The following is a 15,795-nucleotide window of genomic DNA, read 5'->3' as shown; positions in this document are numbered from 1 at the left end:
CAGCACAACACGCTAAAATTTGAGCATAGCCCAACCTAGCACGACACAACACGTTAGTTAAATGGGACGTGCTGGGTTTGACTAATTAGCACAGTAGCCCAGCCCAGCACGCGACACGGATTAGCACGTGGCACTACACAACATATGACGTTAAGAAAGCACATCATAATATGTAGTATAAAATACTACAAAACATGGCATAATACATCATATTTTGTGTATATTTCAATAAAAAGCCTCTATTCTAGCCAATTATTGACATTGTATCATCGTTTTGTTGACTTATTTTCATAATAATACATATAATACCTAAATATTTGGAAAATATTTATATTGGAAAATATAAAATAAATGTGCGTGGCACAGCACAACACGGGACAACACGTTTATTTTTCTGGCACAGTCCAGCACAACCTAGCACGCCTTCTAGCACTGCACAACACAACACGTTACAATCTCCGGCACAACACGACACATAACACGCTAAACACGTGATTTCATGGGCTGTGTTGTGTTGGGCCGACACGTTTTACACCTCTACCGATTTCTTCTCTCGAGCAACCTTTTTCGTATCAAGTACACATAGGTCAAATCCTCATCCTTTTGACCTTCTCTTGACTCACAGCCGTCTATTTACTTCCTTTATTATTTTGTTTGCAAAGAGTCTTCCGGAGCTTTCTCCATTCTTGATCTTACAGAGAAGTTTGGGATTGTTCTGAAGAAAGCAACACCTCTTGTTGCTATTCCTACTCCAAGGTTATCAAATCTTGATTTTTATTGAGAAAACTTTACTCGATAAATTCTTACGATCTTGAATCATTACTTCTCTGAAATTTTTGAATTTCAAACAAAATTTTGCACTAAAGTTATGCAGACCTTGCAAATAGTTTTTGTTTCACGAAGTACAAGTTGTAAAGAGATATAATAAAGTAATTATTGCTCATCAATGACAATGTGTGCCTTTTTGCTATCCTCTATGAGGTTATTTATTGTTCATTTCGCAACTTCTTGTTTTCCATTCATCGCATACATCACATTGCTGCCGTTAGTCTTTTTTTGATCAGCAGTTGCTGCCCTTACTCTCCAAATGAAGATGTCTGATCCCTTGTCCAACTCCTCATTTCTCTGCATCAAGGAGTGCTTGTGCCTCTTCCTGCTCAGGATCTAAATTTTTTGTCGGGAAACATCTAAGTCCATGGATGAACCTGCAGAATCACGAATTATTACTCCAGATCCTGCTAAACCTGTTTCTTTTAACACATGATACATCAAAATTCTGCTTCACATAAGCCGGAATCTGGCGAAGCCCAAGAAGGAGACTACTGAAAATCTTTTAAAAGTCTCCTTGCTCCCTAGGATAATTCTGTACTTTTCCACCAATTTCCCAAGCAGCATCCAAAAAAGTAGATGAAATCTAACGGTTATCATGACATATTAACAGTGAGGTTGTACAATCCATTTTACAACACACACGCAGCATAATCATTATATATATGGTCATTCCTCCTTGTACACCGAAAGAAACACCTGGGCGCTCTAAACCCTAACCAGACAAAAGAAAAAGAAGAAGAGCGAGCGATTTCATCATCATAATGGTTTCGCTTGGAATAAGAAATTTCACAGACAGAATCGGTGATGGTGCTGGAGAACCACTTTTAGATGTTGAGAATGGTGAAGAATTGATGCATATCCAACCCTTAGTAGCCATTGTTCTTGCAAATCGACCTCCTGAATCTCCTGGAACTCTTTACATAACCACCAAGTAATTATTGTTATCTATCATTCCTATTGTTTTTGTCGCAACAAAATTTCTCTAGGTCTTTTTTTTTTAACTTCTAATTTTTTGATTTTTTTTTTGTTTGTAACGCAGACGAATTATTTGGTTGAGTGATGTAGAGAGGGAATTGGGTTATGTAGTTGATTTCCTATCAATTTCTGTACATGCTGTTTCTACAGACCCTGAGGCTTACGCATTGCCTTGTATTTATGCTCAGGTAATTTTTAATGTTTCTAGGGTTTGGTAAATTTTTTGTTTGTTTCTTAGGGTAAAAAAGAGAAGCTAAATGGAGATTTTGTTAAATTATATGTGCACAATTAAGTTTCTGTTGGTTGTACTATGGATTGTGTGCGATTTGTCTGGTTATGCTTGTAATTATTACATGGGTTGCGTTACGGATTTTTGGTTCTGTCCTGGGATGCTGCATAATCTGCATGTAACTGTACATGGCTGCATTATTTGCAGATTAGGGGTTCTACATCAAATGCTGCATAATCTACTTGTACTATACATGGGTTATGTAACAGATTTGAGCATTTTGTTTGTGTGAATGCATGAAGTGCTGGCTAATCTACTTGTGTTTTTGCATTGCATCTTACTAAAAAATAATTAAATTAGTTGGCTTCTTTTCAATATTTACACCACCACTATGCGGATCGTGCGTTCTCCATAGTCTTTATTAATCTTTATCTTTCTCCTTGGGTTCCCTTATTGACTTTGCCCGTCGATTATAAATCTGTTATTAGAGCTTGACTAATCAGTTTATTGTGTCTTGTTTCCTTCTATTTTTTTATTTATAGGTTGAGACTTTAACAACTGGACAAGAGCAGTCAGATTCAGATAGTATTCAGTCATTAGACTTATCTGAGATTGAAGAAATGAGGCTCATTCCTTCGGATCCTACCAGTGTATCCTTCATCAATAAAAATTTACAATTGAAATTCTATTAGTTACCTGATTTATTTTTCTGTATTTTTTTTTTGGTGGGTCTCGTGATATCCTGTTGACATGGTTTTTGTGTGACCTGTAATGGACAATACTCTTCTGATGGTCCTTAACTTTCTTACTCGGCAGTGGATGACTTGTTTGCCATCTTCTGTCAGTGTGCGGAACTAAACCCTGACCCTGACGCAGGTTATTACTATTACTTATTGTTTATTTTTAAATGTTGTCGTCAATTATTAAGTTTTGGGCTTTGTGTTTTACTCTAGTCACTTTGGTAAATGAGCAGAGCAAGAGGACGATCCTGATTGGGTTTTCAATGCTGACCAGATTGAAGTTGAAGAAGATGATGGTAAAGTCAAAACTCATTTGTACTTACTACTAATATTTGTCTCTCTTTACCTGTTATTTTTTGCTTTCCACTCTAATGTAGATCTCTTTTTCCATCAGGTGGTGATTGTGAAGATCCTGAAATTCCTATTGGTTTTTCAAATGGTGTACATGAGCTATCTCGTTCTGTGCTCGAGGTATGTGTGCTATGAATGCTCATCATTATGCTTGAAAATTTTAATTTTTGTGTATCTGCCCTGTGATTGATAGGAAGAGATTTATGTTGCGGAGATGAAATTATTTTACATGCTGTATTGAATTCTCACATTTGCAATATTCACACCCTTCGTATCAAAATCTTGTAGAATCTTTATGTGCTTGTTGAATTGTTGATGGGGAGGAATGTTCTGCAGCTAGTTTGACCTTGTTTTGTGTAATTTACTATTTTGGCAGGCTCCCAAAAGAGGGGTGGAGGCACCAGTGGCGGTGAAGAAGAAGACTGTAAGTTTTACACCCTGCGTATCAAAATCTTGTAGAATCTTTATGTGCTTGTTAAATTGTTGATGGGGAGGAATGTTCTGCAGCTAGTTTGACCTTGTTTTGTGTAATTTACTATTTTGGCAGGCTCCCAAAAGAGGGGTGAAGGCCCCAGTGGCGGTGAAGAAGAAGACTGTAAGTTTTATACTCTTGTGCACATTTTACCAAAGAAGCTGTTACTATACTGTAGCTTTCCTTGCTGAAGGTGGACTTTTCATCTTGCAGGATAAGGTTGTGAATCCTTGTTTTGAAAAGCGTCCAAAACAGTTTGGCATTGGTGGTGCGTTGCCTCCAAAAAAGGATTTGCATAGGTTCGTGAAATGGCCAAAAGTTGTCCGCATTCAGCGTCAGAGGAGGATACTCAAGCAACGTTTGAAGGTTACACCTGCTTTGAACTACTTCTATCTTCTGTATCGTTCTGTTGTTTTTCATCTTGAACATAGATCTATCTTGTTCCATTATAGTATTGGTTAAGAATGCATACAACAAATTGGACGTGTAGTCAGAGACGACATTATTCAATGTGTCAAACATTGGTCGAGAATGGATGCCAAAAAGTAGTACCTGTTGGATGCTTATTTTGTCATATTATAATTGTTTAGAAGTTGGAACTGGATATTGAACGTAGGGTCAGGGATGAAAATTCTCAGAAACTTATATCTGAAGCATTTTTATCCGTGGTAAATAAAAATCATTACAAGTAGGTGGTAGATTCTGGGTTGCTGACAATTTTCTTGTGACTCATAGCAATTCAATAGTGAGTCTTTTGTCTGTCTATATTAGAAAATCATTTTGTTTTTATCTATATATACAATAATGACTCTAAAATAATTTGCATACAACAGTGCATACCAAACATGAAGCAAATGAGTTTCAGGTAGGAAGAGACTACTAGGCCTTCCAAGTAGGGTAGACTTCCTGTTTGACTGCCAAACCATCCTAACTATAGAAGTGGCAATTCATGGTTGATCAGATATAAGTATTAGCTGCTCAAGATAGATGAGAAGATTCGCACTAGCCAGATCTGGAAAGTATTATCTGCTCAAAATAGCTGAAAAGACCCGCATTAGGCTAGTGATAAGAACAATTATTTCACTTTGAATCTATTCATGTTGTACGCAGGATGCCATACAAATTCTGTGTTAAAGGATTGAGTTCCAGTTTCGAAGTTGTTTAGTTGGTACTCATTATGTACCATTATAATGTGCTTCGTGACTCCTGTACTGTGCAAATTCGACACTGCACTTTGTGCTCTTTCTACATTTATACAAGTTTACCTCTTATTGTTTTCCGAATGCTTTTTCAAACTTTTGATATTAGCTCGATTTCTTGATTTCTTTTCCCCCTTTTTTGTTTGTCCTGTTTCGGTTTCAGTTTGGTATCTCCATTCCAACTACTGGATCTCAAACCAAGCTTGAAATGGATGATGATCGGAAACTGTAAGTTCATTTTCCTTAATTTTCATGCCCTTTAGGGTTTTGCTTGTTAACGTATGTTTCATAGAAGTTAAACCTCTTAGTTCTGGAACTTGCTTCTGAAAAATGTTTTGATGTGGGTTGCAGCTCAATTTATATGGAGAAGGAAAAAGACATGGAAGGGGGGAGTTCAGAGTTGCTGGACAAAAAGCCAAGTGCGTCTCAGCTTTGTCCATTTGAAATCCTGCAAATAATAATGTCATCTTTACCTTTGAAATCCATTGGGAAGTTCAAATGTCTATCTAAGACTTGGTACACTACTTTATCTGATCCTTACTTCCGTCGGTTGTATGAATCGAAATTGGATCCCTCCAGAAAGTTAAATCTTATCATTGTTCCTCCAAGCAATGACCTCGTGGAACCTGTTTCATTCAATTCAATTCAGTATAATGAAACTTCATCTTCTTTTGAGGACTCCACCAATTACAAGTGTCCCTTCCAATCAAACCTCAAGTACCTATCTTTACAAGGTTCTTGTAATGGTTTACTATGTGTTCAAGTTGATTTGAATCAGCTTTGCGTATGGAACCCTTGTACGGAAGTGCATACTATGCTTCCCCAAGTGCCTAACATCACATCTGAAAGCCGCAATTGTACACCGCCTCCTTTCAAAACCTATGGCTTTGGTTGGGATTCTGAGTCTCAACATTACAAGATACTACACATGGCAGCAACTTGGAAGCGTTGGGGTTCAGCAGTAGCAGCGATTACCTTGGGAGAGAAGTCCTGGAGATATCTGAAAAATGAATCTTTCAACTTTGAAGGAGAATCACATGAGGTGGTGTTCTCAAATGGTAAAATATATTGGAAAGCAATTGAGACTAGTGGAGAATTGGGAAGGAATTTCAGCCAGTCCTTTGTTATTGCTGCTTTCAACATCAACAGAGAGGCGTTCAGCCTTACCCAACCCCCAGAGCCTTTGGTTGGTAATCGTGGAGTACAGGGAAAGATTTCTGGAACTTTGATTAGTCAGTTGTTGGGTAGCCTTTCTCGATGCTTCAGGAAGGGTATCACATATGGATACTTAAAGAAGATGAAGGTGTATCAAGTTGGGATCACATGTTCTCATTCAATATCACGATACCACGCTTTCATTCCTTGAGGCCTCTACACATCTCCGGAAAGTTTGAAATGTTACTTTTTGGTCCAGTGATGGACAATGACCAGTATTCTATGGTTTTGTATAACCCCGTTAAGACATCAACAGCTGTTGACATGCTAACTATTCCAAGTGCTTATGGCTTGCATGCATTTACCCGGAGTGTTGAGTCGGTGAATTCAGTTCTGTTTAAGAAAAGAAATGAAGGGATAAGTGCGGAGATGTAAGGTATTTTCATGACCTGCATCTTATTTTGGTTTTACTTTCAGTCTGTGGTTTTACTTCATGACCTGCATCTTTTTTGGGTTATCTTTTCTGCAAGTGTTAAGGTAGATTGGAAGAAGTTCATGAACTTGAATGACTATTATGTTAGGTTTGAATGACTCTTGTTGCAAAAAATAACTTGTTCTGAATTGGTTTACTCTTATTGGGCACATAACCCTTGTAGTTCTTTTGGTTTTGTTTCACTTTGAGTACGAAATAACTTAATTCATGTTAGTGTTCTTTATTCTGTAAATATCCCGCCGGCATCAGTGTGGTTCTGTTTACTAGTAATGAACCAGCTGTTGTTCTGGATTGGTTCTTATTACTGTGCATAACCCTTGGCACCCCATTACCACGGGATTTTAAACTGTACTTTATGTGACTGTTGCTTTTGTGTTACAAGTAATAATAATAAGCTTTTGTTTTACAGTACCGTTAAGGAGGGATGGTTCTGTCGTGACGGAGGAGAATAATGCGAAGATACAGACGGTTTTATGGGAGGATGTGTCGGTGAACCCAGTTCTTGTTAGATCTGTTCGTTAGGTATTTCGAATTTGTAAGTTGAGGTTTTATTCACATGGGGTTCCATGTTTTCAAGCGGATGTCACACTGGCTCTCATAACAAGAATCTTTCATGTTATACTATTTTGTCGAGATGTTATATCGAAAACCTTTTATTCTGACTTGCTTACTGTATTTGTATTTGTTTGGCAATCTAAAGATGTTAGATATTGGATAACCATTATGGATGTGAGTACTCAAAAGTCTCCAGTTTTTCAGAAATGGTATTTTCTTGGAACAGAGATTATTGTCCACTTTTATGAAAAGCTGACTTGGTCTTAGCTTATTTGGTCCAGCTGACTTTTATGGAGCTGTGATAGACCTACCGAGATTGTGCACCGTGAGGGGATCAGACAGTCCAGGATTCCCTCTCAACATCGGGATAGGGAGTAGTTTGTGCACCATGATGTGTACCGAGAGGGGATCGGACAGCCCAGGATTCCCTCTCAACATCGGGATAGGGAGTGGGGCAGGAGTGTGCCCCGCTCTCCTCTCACACGGTGGACACACCGCATGGTCCTGGCTATACCTAATGATACCCATTTGTAGAATCATTGCGGATAACCAAGTTGATTCAAAGTTTTCTCAAGTCAAACTAGATATTATAGCGTACCTATAGGTCCTGGCTATACCTAATGATACCCATTTGTAGAAGCTAAATCATTGCGGTTAACCAGGTGGATTCAAAGTTTTCTTAAGTCAAGCTTTAGATGTAATAGGCTTATTAATATCTTTATTTGCTGTCCAAAAAACAGGTTAACCAGGTGGATTCAAAGTTTTCTTAAGTCAAGCTTTAGATGTAATAGGCTTATTAATATCTTTATTTGCTGTCCAAAAAACAAATAAAATTGAAAGCAACAAATATAGGGCTGTTTGGTAACTATTATTATAACTGATTATGAGCTGATAATCAATTATCTTAGCCCGTAATCCATTGTATGAGTATTTGTTAAAATTTATAATGATTGATTATTTTAGTCATAATTCAAAAAACCCATTATAGTCATAAATAAAAAGACTTTGATTTTAAAAATTATTATAATAAATTATTTTTTTCGACAAAGTTGATTCGGGTTTTTCTTCTTATTTTTTCTAAAATATCAATAGAGAGACAAAAAAACAATACCAGATTATCCTAGGTCCCCGTTCTACCATACAAGGTCATAAAATTGCTTCATAAAATTGCTTCAATTCCTCGTCATACTTATGTGCTTTTAATACAATATTATTACTATGATATTGCAATAATATAATGAGACTGGCACCTTGTTTGTTTACAGCTGACTTCTTTGAGTCGTCTGGATCTGACTGAAATCACATGACTCATCTGGATCTGACTCACTAAGGTCTGAGTCAGAAAATATGTTTGTTTTGTGAGTCAGATCTGACTCAGCTGACTTGATTTTTTAGGACAGAAAATGCCCTTATGCACATTTTAAACCATTACTTAAACATCACAAATTGTTTCATTGCAGTCTAAACAACTTCCCTTTTTGATGAAATTAAACATATTAGACATCATAAAACAGGAAAATCTAAAGATTAAAGTCCCATAGAAACAATAAAATCTAAGGGAGACTAGCCATCTTGTGGCGTAAATTGTCATATGACAAGGTGCATTTTGTTCCGTTTTCGTTTCCGCTTCCTAATCCACCTGTATTTCGTTCGTCTTAAATGACTGAGGTCTCTACACGGAGAAATAAGCACGTCGTTCAGATAAGAGTCGATTAGACTAGAGTGTAACACTGTTAGGTGAACTAAGTAAAACCAAAGAAAAGGGAAAGACTCACATGTACGTAAGAGATGCCATTAGAGAAATGAAATAATATTGGGAAAGATTTATGCATTACGTACTTTCAAGCATCGATAAACATCATACTGTACAGAGGTGTAAAACGTGTCGGCCCAGCATAGCCTGACACACGAAGTCGCGTGCTTCACGTGCCATGTGCCGTGCTGGGCTGTGCCAACGATTTAAACGTGCTGTGCCGGGTTGACACACGTGCTATAAACAATTTGAGATCACTTAATTGTATACATTAAAGTCGGACATTATCATGATATCTACATATAATTTGAAATTATTTCAGAATTTATTTCAAGTAAATTTAACAAGTTTATTCAATAAAAAAAGAAATATCGAACCAAATATAAAATTGGATCATTGTCAAGTGAATTAATGTTCTAGTCAAGTATATATAGTTAACGACATCATAACAACGATATTGAGATATATTTTCCAAATATTTAGGCATTATATGTGATGTTACAAAAATAAGCTAGCATAAAATGTCAAAAACTAGCTAGAATAGTGACTCTTCTGTAAAATATACACAAAATGTGATGTATTATACCTTGTTATATTATGTTTTTGTGCATGTTATGACGTGCTTTCTTAACATGCTGTGCTGGGCTGGGCCACATGCTTATCCGTGTCGCGTGCTGTGCTGATTAGACTAACCCAGCACATCCCACGAAACTAACATGTCGTGCCGTGCTGGACTAAATCACAGGTTGTGCTCCGATTTTAGCGTGCTGTGCTGGGCTGTGCTCGTGCTGGCACAACCCAATTTACACCTCTAATATTATATAACATATATTGCCACTGACAGATAAGAAAAAAGTGTGCAGTTGTGCAACTTATAGCCTTTCAAGATTAGAAGGAAGTCCACATGGTATAGAGTTTCCAAGATTATTATTGTTTATATCCCTGCACACATTTGCAAGAAAATTGTCAACACACACTTAACGGTCCAACCATTTCTATGCTTTTACTTTTACCTCTCAGATCATTACTATTTGACTGAACCAACCCACTCTTGTGAATCCGTGACTTATTTGCAACATGCCAGTAGAAGATTTTACGTATATGTTAACGAGACCGAAGTGAAAGAGTATACATGATTTAGAATCCAGTGATGGCAATAACTGCTTCGTAATACCATAGGACAACTGTGATTTGCTTATAAATATTACTCATTATATAGAATAATGAATGTTGTGATGAAAAAATTTAATAAACAAAATTGTTTCGATTATGGTTTAGAAAAATAAAAAAAGAAACATACTTGACGAGAAATTATGTTAGCAACTTTGAACAATATCTAAGAAGATGGAAATATGACTTTATTTTACAACTCTATATTGGTAAGACACAAAATATTCTGTATAATTTTGATGCATAAATGATGACTATCGAAGTCCACGAAGTCACTAGCACTAGCATCACTACTTCATAGCAAAAGAAAAAAAAATCTAAGAAGAAGGCCATAATGTAAGTAGGACTTGGGCTTGTTCCTTTTTAATCAAAAAAGAGTGGACAATATCAGGTGGCAAGCACTAAGGGGACAACATTGACATGAATTGAAGGATAGCAAAGGCAGTAAACTGAATTCGTCGTGACAATTCAATTGGATATTAGTCACTAACCAAATATGTCCACTACCATTGGTGAAACGCACGATCCAAACCACTGCAGGAGCAACCTATGTGACCAAATAAAGGAACAATGTGCATAGATTAGTCACATACTTGACTTCCATTGAAAACAAAGTCATGTACTCCTTGAGATCGTCAACGCAACAAGCAAAAAAGAGACATGGATTCACCCTAGCAGCTAGATTATCATTGCTGGTGACCAAGATGCTGAAACAAAACTTACAGTTCGGTAGTGTACTCTGGTCCTCATATGCTAAAACAAAAATTACTAGTACTGTTCTCCTAACTATATAAAGGAAGAACAAAATGAAATCCCTGGTTGTATGGTCTAGTATCCTAGCTATAAACATGAAAAACCCATGTTTTATCATAATTAGCAAGTACAGTTATAATTCTCCCCTAGGCATTTTCACAAACACCATCAAATATTCAACCAAAAAATCTAAATAAAAATCCATGTTCTAAATTCAAATAAAACCCATGTGAAAATGAAAGAACCCATGTTCGACCAGAAAACATTAATAAAAACCCATGTTCGAAATCACATAAAACCTATATGAAAATGAGTATGGATGAAGAATTGTACCTGAAGATGATGATGATTCTAAAAGAAGCTTTTAGATGATTTGAAAAAGATGGAAAGATGAGATGAGAGTGATGATGGAGATAGAAATTACTGGATTTGTTGAGAGAGATGAAGGAGATATCAGTTGAGAATAGATCTAGGGTTTGGATCCTCATCTCCCATTGTCAAGAACGTGATTATTCTTGACAGGATTATGAAGAGATTCAGAGTAACAGGGAAGGACACAACTAGCATAGACAAATATACACTCAACGAGTGCAGCCTCAATTTCAATTTCTTGTCTCTCTTTCACAATCATTTAGTCTTAAATACTCAGAAGGAAAACCCTAACAAAATAACCTAGCTTATTACAACTCGACGCGTGTATTCATTTCACACGACAATAACTCTAATAACTGTAAAAAACGGATAGGTAGATAATGATTGGTAAAATGATTGCTGATGATTAAGGAAGGAAGTGAAAAGCTAGGAGCAGCCAACTGGAGTCGTGACAATACCCTCCTCTTCAGACAATCTTTGCCCTAAAAGATTGAACTTTGGGAAATGAGCAGTGACATTAGCAACATCCTCCCATGTTGCATCTTCTGGTGATGTGTGAGACCATTGGATTAACACTTGAGGTACCATTGATCCTGTCGAAAATCTTGGCGAAAGTTTAGAGCTGCAACATGCTTGAGTATAATTTCACCTTCAGCATCAGTCAACGACAGAGTAGGTGTAGTCGATGCAGAGAGGCCAATATTTTTCTTCAGCTGCGAAATATGAAATACATGGTGGATTTTTGATGTAGCTGGAAGAGCCAATCTATAAGCTACCGTAACAATGCGATGAAAATTATTCATAAGTCGGAGGCGTGGGAATACAGACGGAACTAGGTGAACTATAGGGTTAGTTACTTGGTCTCAACTATACGAAGTTAGGTGTAATTTTGTGTAGCGGCTTAATACTGAGAGCATTCAATTCTGGACAAGGTCCCGTGGTTTTTCTGCATTTGCGGTTTCCTAGTTAACAAAATCTTGCTGTGTCATTTACTTTTATTTTCCGCATTATAATTGCCTTATTATAATTAAAGTAAATTACACAAACGTTAATTCCTATTTACTTGATAAGAAATCCTATTGTGTTTGGTTAAGTCCGAACCTTTGTATCAAGTAAACATACTTCGTTGTTGTATTGTCTCGATCTCGTGTCGATAGAAGATCACACGAAGTGTGAACCGATTAGTTGTATTGTCTCGACTCTGTCCATAGACAATCACTTTTGGAGAAATGACTTATAGGTAGGAAAAGTTTTAGCTTGAGGTATATTTGGGTACCCTCGCCTTTTCAATTGGTATTAGAGCAGGCAAACACGAAAAGATCTTACAATATGTGTTTGGTGCGATCCAACCTATAAGAATTGAATCTAATGAATGATTCAGTTAACGTAAAGCAAGACATCAAGAGTTATGAATTAACACTTGATGATGGCATCTACGATTCAATATCTGACGAAATCATCTATAGAGATTTTACGAGACAAATTAAACTTGTTAATAATGTAGAAACCGATGATGACTGGAAAATGCGTCTACAAGAAGGGTTAGATGAAATTTCAGATGATGATGACTCAGATTTTGAACAAGAAGTAGAAGAGGATATATCAGAATACTCTAAACTGATGGAACCTTTGAAAAATGAAAATCTGAGAACTTCGGATTTTCTTGGTTTTATGACTCCTCTTTGTCGTGAGAACAAGAAATTGAAGAAGGTTTTTCAAGGATATTATATTGGTTACCAAACCTATGATTATCTTCTTAAAGATCGTATAAACGATCTAAATTCTAAGAAATTAGAATGTGAAAATCTTCGAAGAGAACTGTTTTTGTCGGAAAAGAAACGTGCTGAATCGGAAGCAATGTTTAATTCTCGACAAGTACAGGGTCTTGAAGAAAAAGCCAGGTGGGTGATTTTGACTGTGTGAAGAGAAAATGAAGACAAGGATTTTACTGGTTTGTCTTGCAGTGGGTTTCTTAGGGATTGTTTCTGCTGCTTTGGGTTTTGCTGCTGAAGCTAAGAGGATCAAGGTCTCTCTCTTTCTCTCTTGATTGCTTTCATTCATACTCCATTAACACGACTAATGGGTTTTGTTATAGTAGGATCTTTGATGCTTTTTAGGGTACTTTTTATTACTACGTTTAACTGGTGTAATTACTAGGTTATTAGTTATCACCAATTTTTTTTTTTTTTTCGTTTTCGGACTTGCCCCTTATGACTAGGTAATTAGTTTCAGATTGGTCTTTTATGTTCAGCTTAGGAGCATATCAGTTTCGTTGATTCACTTGGTTCGGTTTCATGTCGTTGGGTAACAGGGCCTGGTCACCGCGGTCACTGGTCAGGGATTAGGGCTAACTGAATTTGCATCCGATTAGTAGAGGAATGGATGTTATTTTGCTAAATAGTATCCGAATGCAGTATGCCAATATCAGGATACTTCTAGAGCATTCAAGAATTTTTATTATGCAATACTTCTTGACTTTCAATACTTTAATGAGGCTGACAATGCTTGAATTTTTATTTTATCTTTTGAGGCTATGAAAAGAGTTTGTGGGTAGTAAAAATTTTAGGTAAAAAAGACATTTTGTTGAGGAGCAATTTAATAGAAACTGAGCAAATCTTTTAATGGATTAGATATCTTCTCTACTTCTCTTGGCTGTCAACCTCACCGGAGTAGTTGCACCTATCTTCAAGAGTTTGTCCTGTTATTGTATTCCATTGCTCCACAATGATGATCTTGCTAGTGTGACCAATAGGGTTTGGTTTACAAAGAGCTATTTTCAAAAGTTGAATTTGCGTTGGCAAGTCAACCGAGTGGATTTTCAAAGAAGGATGCTAGGACTCTATGTTTGTGGTCCTTACATCCACCGAGGAGGGGATCAGTGTTGTCCTTGAAGAGGTGGCCATAATATCGGAGACCACTCTCAAACTTTCCTTCATCTTTAAAGTGGTAAATTTATCGCTGTCTATTAAATGAGCCTTTAAGTGAGCAAAGCCTTCAATTGCGAGTTTCCCCTGCTCCGCCAGGAGCCTATTCTGTTGAATTAGTAGGAAAGGGGAAATAACAAGTGTTCCTCAACCATATTAAAAAATGAAGTTGTTGAGATCTAATTACAGATAACGGGTTATGCGCTCAAACCAATGTGCTGATCAAATGCTCATATGTGGTGTTTTCATACTATTTTGATCCTTGAACAGCCATGTTTTCTTTGCATATTTAATGACATGACTAGTGCATAACGTTGCAGGTTTCTGAGGTTCAATTCAGTGCTCCTGGGATGTGTACGTACCCAAGAAGTCCAGCTTTAGCTCTAGGATTGACTGCATCAGTGGCTCTTGTTACTATTAATGTTTCAGCTGGTTGTGTTTGTTGCAAAACGAATGCTCATCCTTCAAATTCTAATTGGACCCTGGCATTGGTTTGCTTCGTCTTTTCCTGGTAATGCATCTCTACCTATCGACCATTTTTTTTTTCTCGATACATACTGATTATCTTTTTGCCCAATGCCATAATTCTATTCTTGTTCTTTTCTTTTGAATTAGTAATGACTTTTTGGCGGTTTTCATACAGTCCTATGGTAGCTGCATAACTATAGGATTGCCACAAGTTGTAGATAGGTCATGTTGTCTGTCATTTGTTTCATTAAGAAGACCATTTTACATGTTAAGTGAGTAGTTACCTGAATTTTAGTTTTTCCAGAAGTGAACGCACAATCCTTTCTCGGAAAAGTAATGTATAATGATTTTGCGTTTACTCAGTTATCCATATCTTCTCCCATCCCATTTTAATCGCTACATTCTTTGCCTTCTGGGCAGAGATTAATGTATCATTTGCTTATAGAAGAATGTGCTGTCATTGTGCAGGTTCACGTTCATTATAGCATTTCTCCTCTTCCTGACAGGGTCTGCACTTAATGACCAGCACGGTGGAGAGAGCATGTACTTAGGCAGCTACTGTTATGTGGTTAAGTCTGGGGTTTTCGCAGGAGGTGCAATTTTGTCCCTTCTTAGTGTTAGCCTTGGAATTCTGTATTATCTCACAATATACTCAACAAAAAATGGAGCACAACGGGGGTTTACTGGACGTACTAATCAAGGAGGTATAGCGATGGCACAACCTCAAGTCCCACCTGAAGTAGCACACCAACCTGTTTTTGTCCCTGAAGACACATACTATAGGCGCCAAGAGGCATGATTGACAAAATAGCCACAATTATCTGCGAATATTTGAGCTTAGTTTGTGTGATTTATTTTTAACATATCATTGCTATCTATTTTTGACCTCACGGTCCATTTGGTTCGCTGAAGACGATTTAATGATTTGGCCGACCTGTTCCTGCAATTTTCGGAATGTTCTCATTACATGACCATGGTGACTGACATATACCAAAGTCTTAAAGGCACAGCGACAGTGATTACGATGTAATTTCAGTTATAAGACAAATATTAGGACTTTCTGCCCTGATCATTATTGATATCAACTTTTAAGCATGAGTAAAAGCAAGGTTTGAAAACACAAGTCAAGGCTGCCGTGAGCGCTATAACGCGTTTTAACAAGTGTGAGTACGTTTTCCGAAAGTTTTTAAACTTTCTTTTTAAATGAGCACGTTTTGGCCCGAAAACGCATACTTTTAAACTTTTTTTTTAAATAACGGGCGTGATAGCTGTTAAATAGAAAAATTAAATAATTCATGACATCAATGAAATGTCTATCTAACTTATATAACATCCGTGAAAACAGCCATAACGGG

The 15,795-nt window shown here is 37.0% G+C and overlaps 3 protein-coding genes across 3 annotated transcripts; all 3 read left to right on the top strand.

Moving 5' to 3' along the window:
* The first annotated feature begins 1,592 nt into the window (after positions 1 to 1,592).
* Positions 1,593 to 2,727, top strand: LOC113294605 (chloride conductance regulatory protein ICln-like). Its single transcript, XM_026542992.1, has 3 exons — positions 1,593 to 1,762; positions 1,871 to 1,994; positions 2,578 to 2,727. Exons 1-3 carry the CDS (start codon positions 1,593 to 1,595, stop codon positions 2,725 to 2,727), a joined length of 444 nt encoding a protein of 147 aa, XP_026398777.1.
* A 115-nt stretch (positions 2,728 to 2,842) lies between these two features.
* On the top strand, positions 2,843 to 7,109 carry LOC113297208 (F-box/kelch-repeat protein At3g23880-like). Its single transcript, XM_026545630.1, has 9 exons — positions 2,843 to 2,911; positions 3,009 to 3,071; positions 3,170 to 3,246; positions 3,503 to 3,550; positions 3,674 to 3,721; positions 3,812 to 3,964; positions 4,961 to 5,025; positions 5,149 to 6,388; positions 6,855 to 7,109. The coding sequence occupies exons 7-8, from the start codon at positions 5,006 to 5,008 to the stop codon at positions 6,161 to 6,163; spliced, it is 1,035 nt and encodes a 344-aa protein (XP_026401415.1). The 5' UTR covers positions 2,843 to 2,911; positions 3,009 to 3,071; positions 3,170 to 3,246; positions 3,503 to 3,550; positions 3,674 to 3,721; positions 3,812 to 3,964; positions 4,961 to 5,005; the 3' UTR covers positions 6,164 to 6,388; positions 6,855 to 7,109.
* Positions 7,110 to 12,998: 5,889 nt separating this feature from the next.
* Positions 12,999 to 15,383, top strand: LOC113293539. The gene is made up of 3 exons (XM_026542148.1): positions 12,999 to 13,074; positions 14,293 to 14,483; positions 14,909 to 15,383. Exons 2-3 carry the CDS (start codon positions 14,323 to 14,325, stop codon positions 15,237 to 15,239), a joined length of 492 nt encoding a protein of 163 aa, XP_026397933.1. The 5' UTR covers positions 12,999 to 13,074; positions 14,293 to 14,322; the 3' UTR covers positions 15,240 to 15,383.
* The last annotated feature ends 412 nt before the right edge of the window (positions 15,384 to 15,795 follow it).

Source organism: Papaver somniferum, chromosome 7 (genome assembly GCF_003573695.1).
Source record: "Papaver somniferum cultivar HN1 chromosome 7, ASM357369v1, whole genome shotgun sequence".
Taxonomy (NCBI): domain Eukaryota; kingdom Viridiplantae; phylum Streptophyta; class Magnoliopsida; order Ranunculales; family Papaveraceae; genus Papaver; species Papaver somniferum.
Note: the sequence above shows the minus strand (reverse complement) of the source record. Positions and strands in the feature narration are given on the sequence as shown.

Bases quoted from the DNA above. Each gene is read 5' to 3' on its own strand.
- LOC113294605 (XM_026542992.1), top strand. From the start codon at position 1,593: ATGGTTTCGCTTGGAATAAGAAATTTCACAGACAGAATCGGTGATGGT. The intron at 1,763-1,870 runs GTAATTATTGTT...TTTGTAACGCAG, and splicing joins ACTCTTTACATAACCACCAA to ACGAATTATTTGGTTGAGTG. The intron at 1,995-2,577 runs GTAATTTTTAAT...TTTTATTTATAG, and splicing joins TGCCTTGTATTTATGCTCAG to GTTGAGACTTTAACAACTGG.
- LOC113297208 (XM_026545630.1), top strand. From the start codon at position 5,006: ATGGATGATGATCGGAAACT. The intron at 5,026-5,148 runs GTAAGTTCATTT...TGTGGGTTGCAG, and splicing joins ATGGATGATGATCGGAAACT to CTCAATTTATATGGAGAAGG.
- LOC113293539 (XM_026542148.1), top strand. From the start codon at position 14,323: ATGTGTACGTACCCAAGAAGTCCAGCTTTAGCTCTAGGATTGACTGCA. The intron at 14,484-14,908 runs GTAATGCATCTC...GTCATTGTGCAG, and splicing joins GTTTGCTTCGTCTTTTCCTG to GTTCACGTTCATTATAGCAT.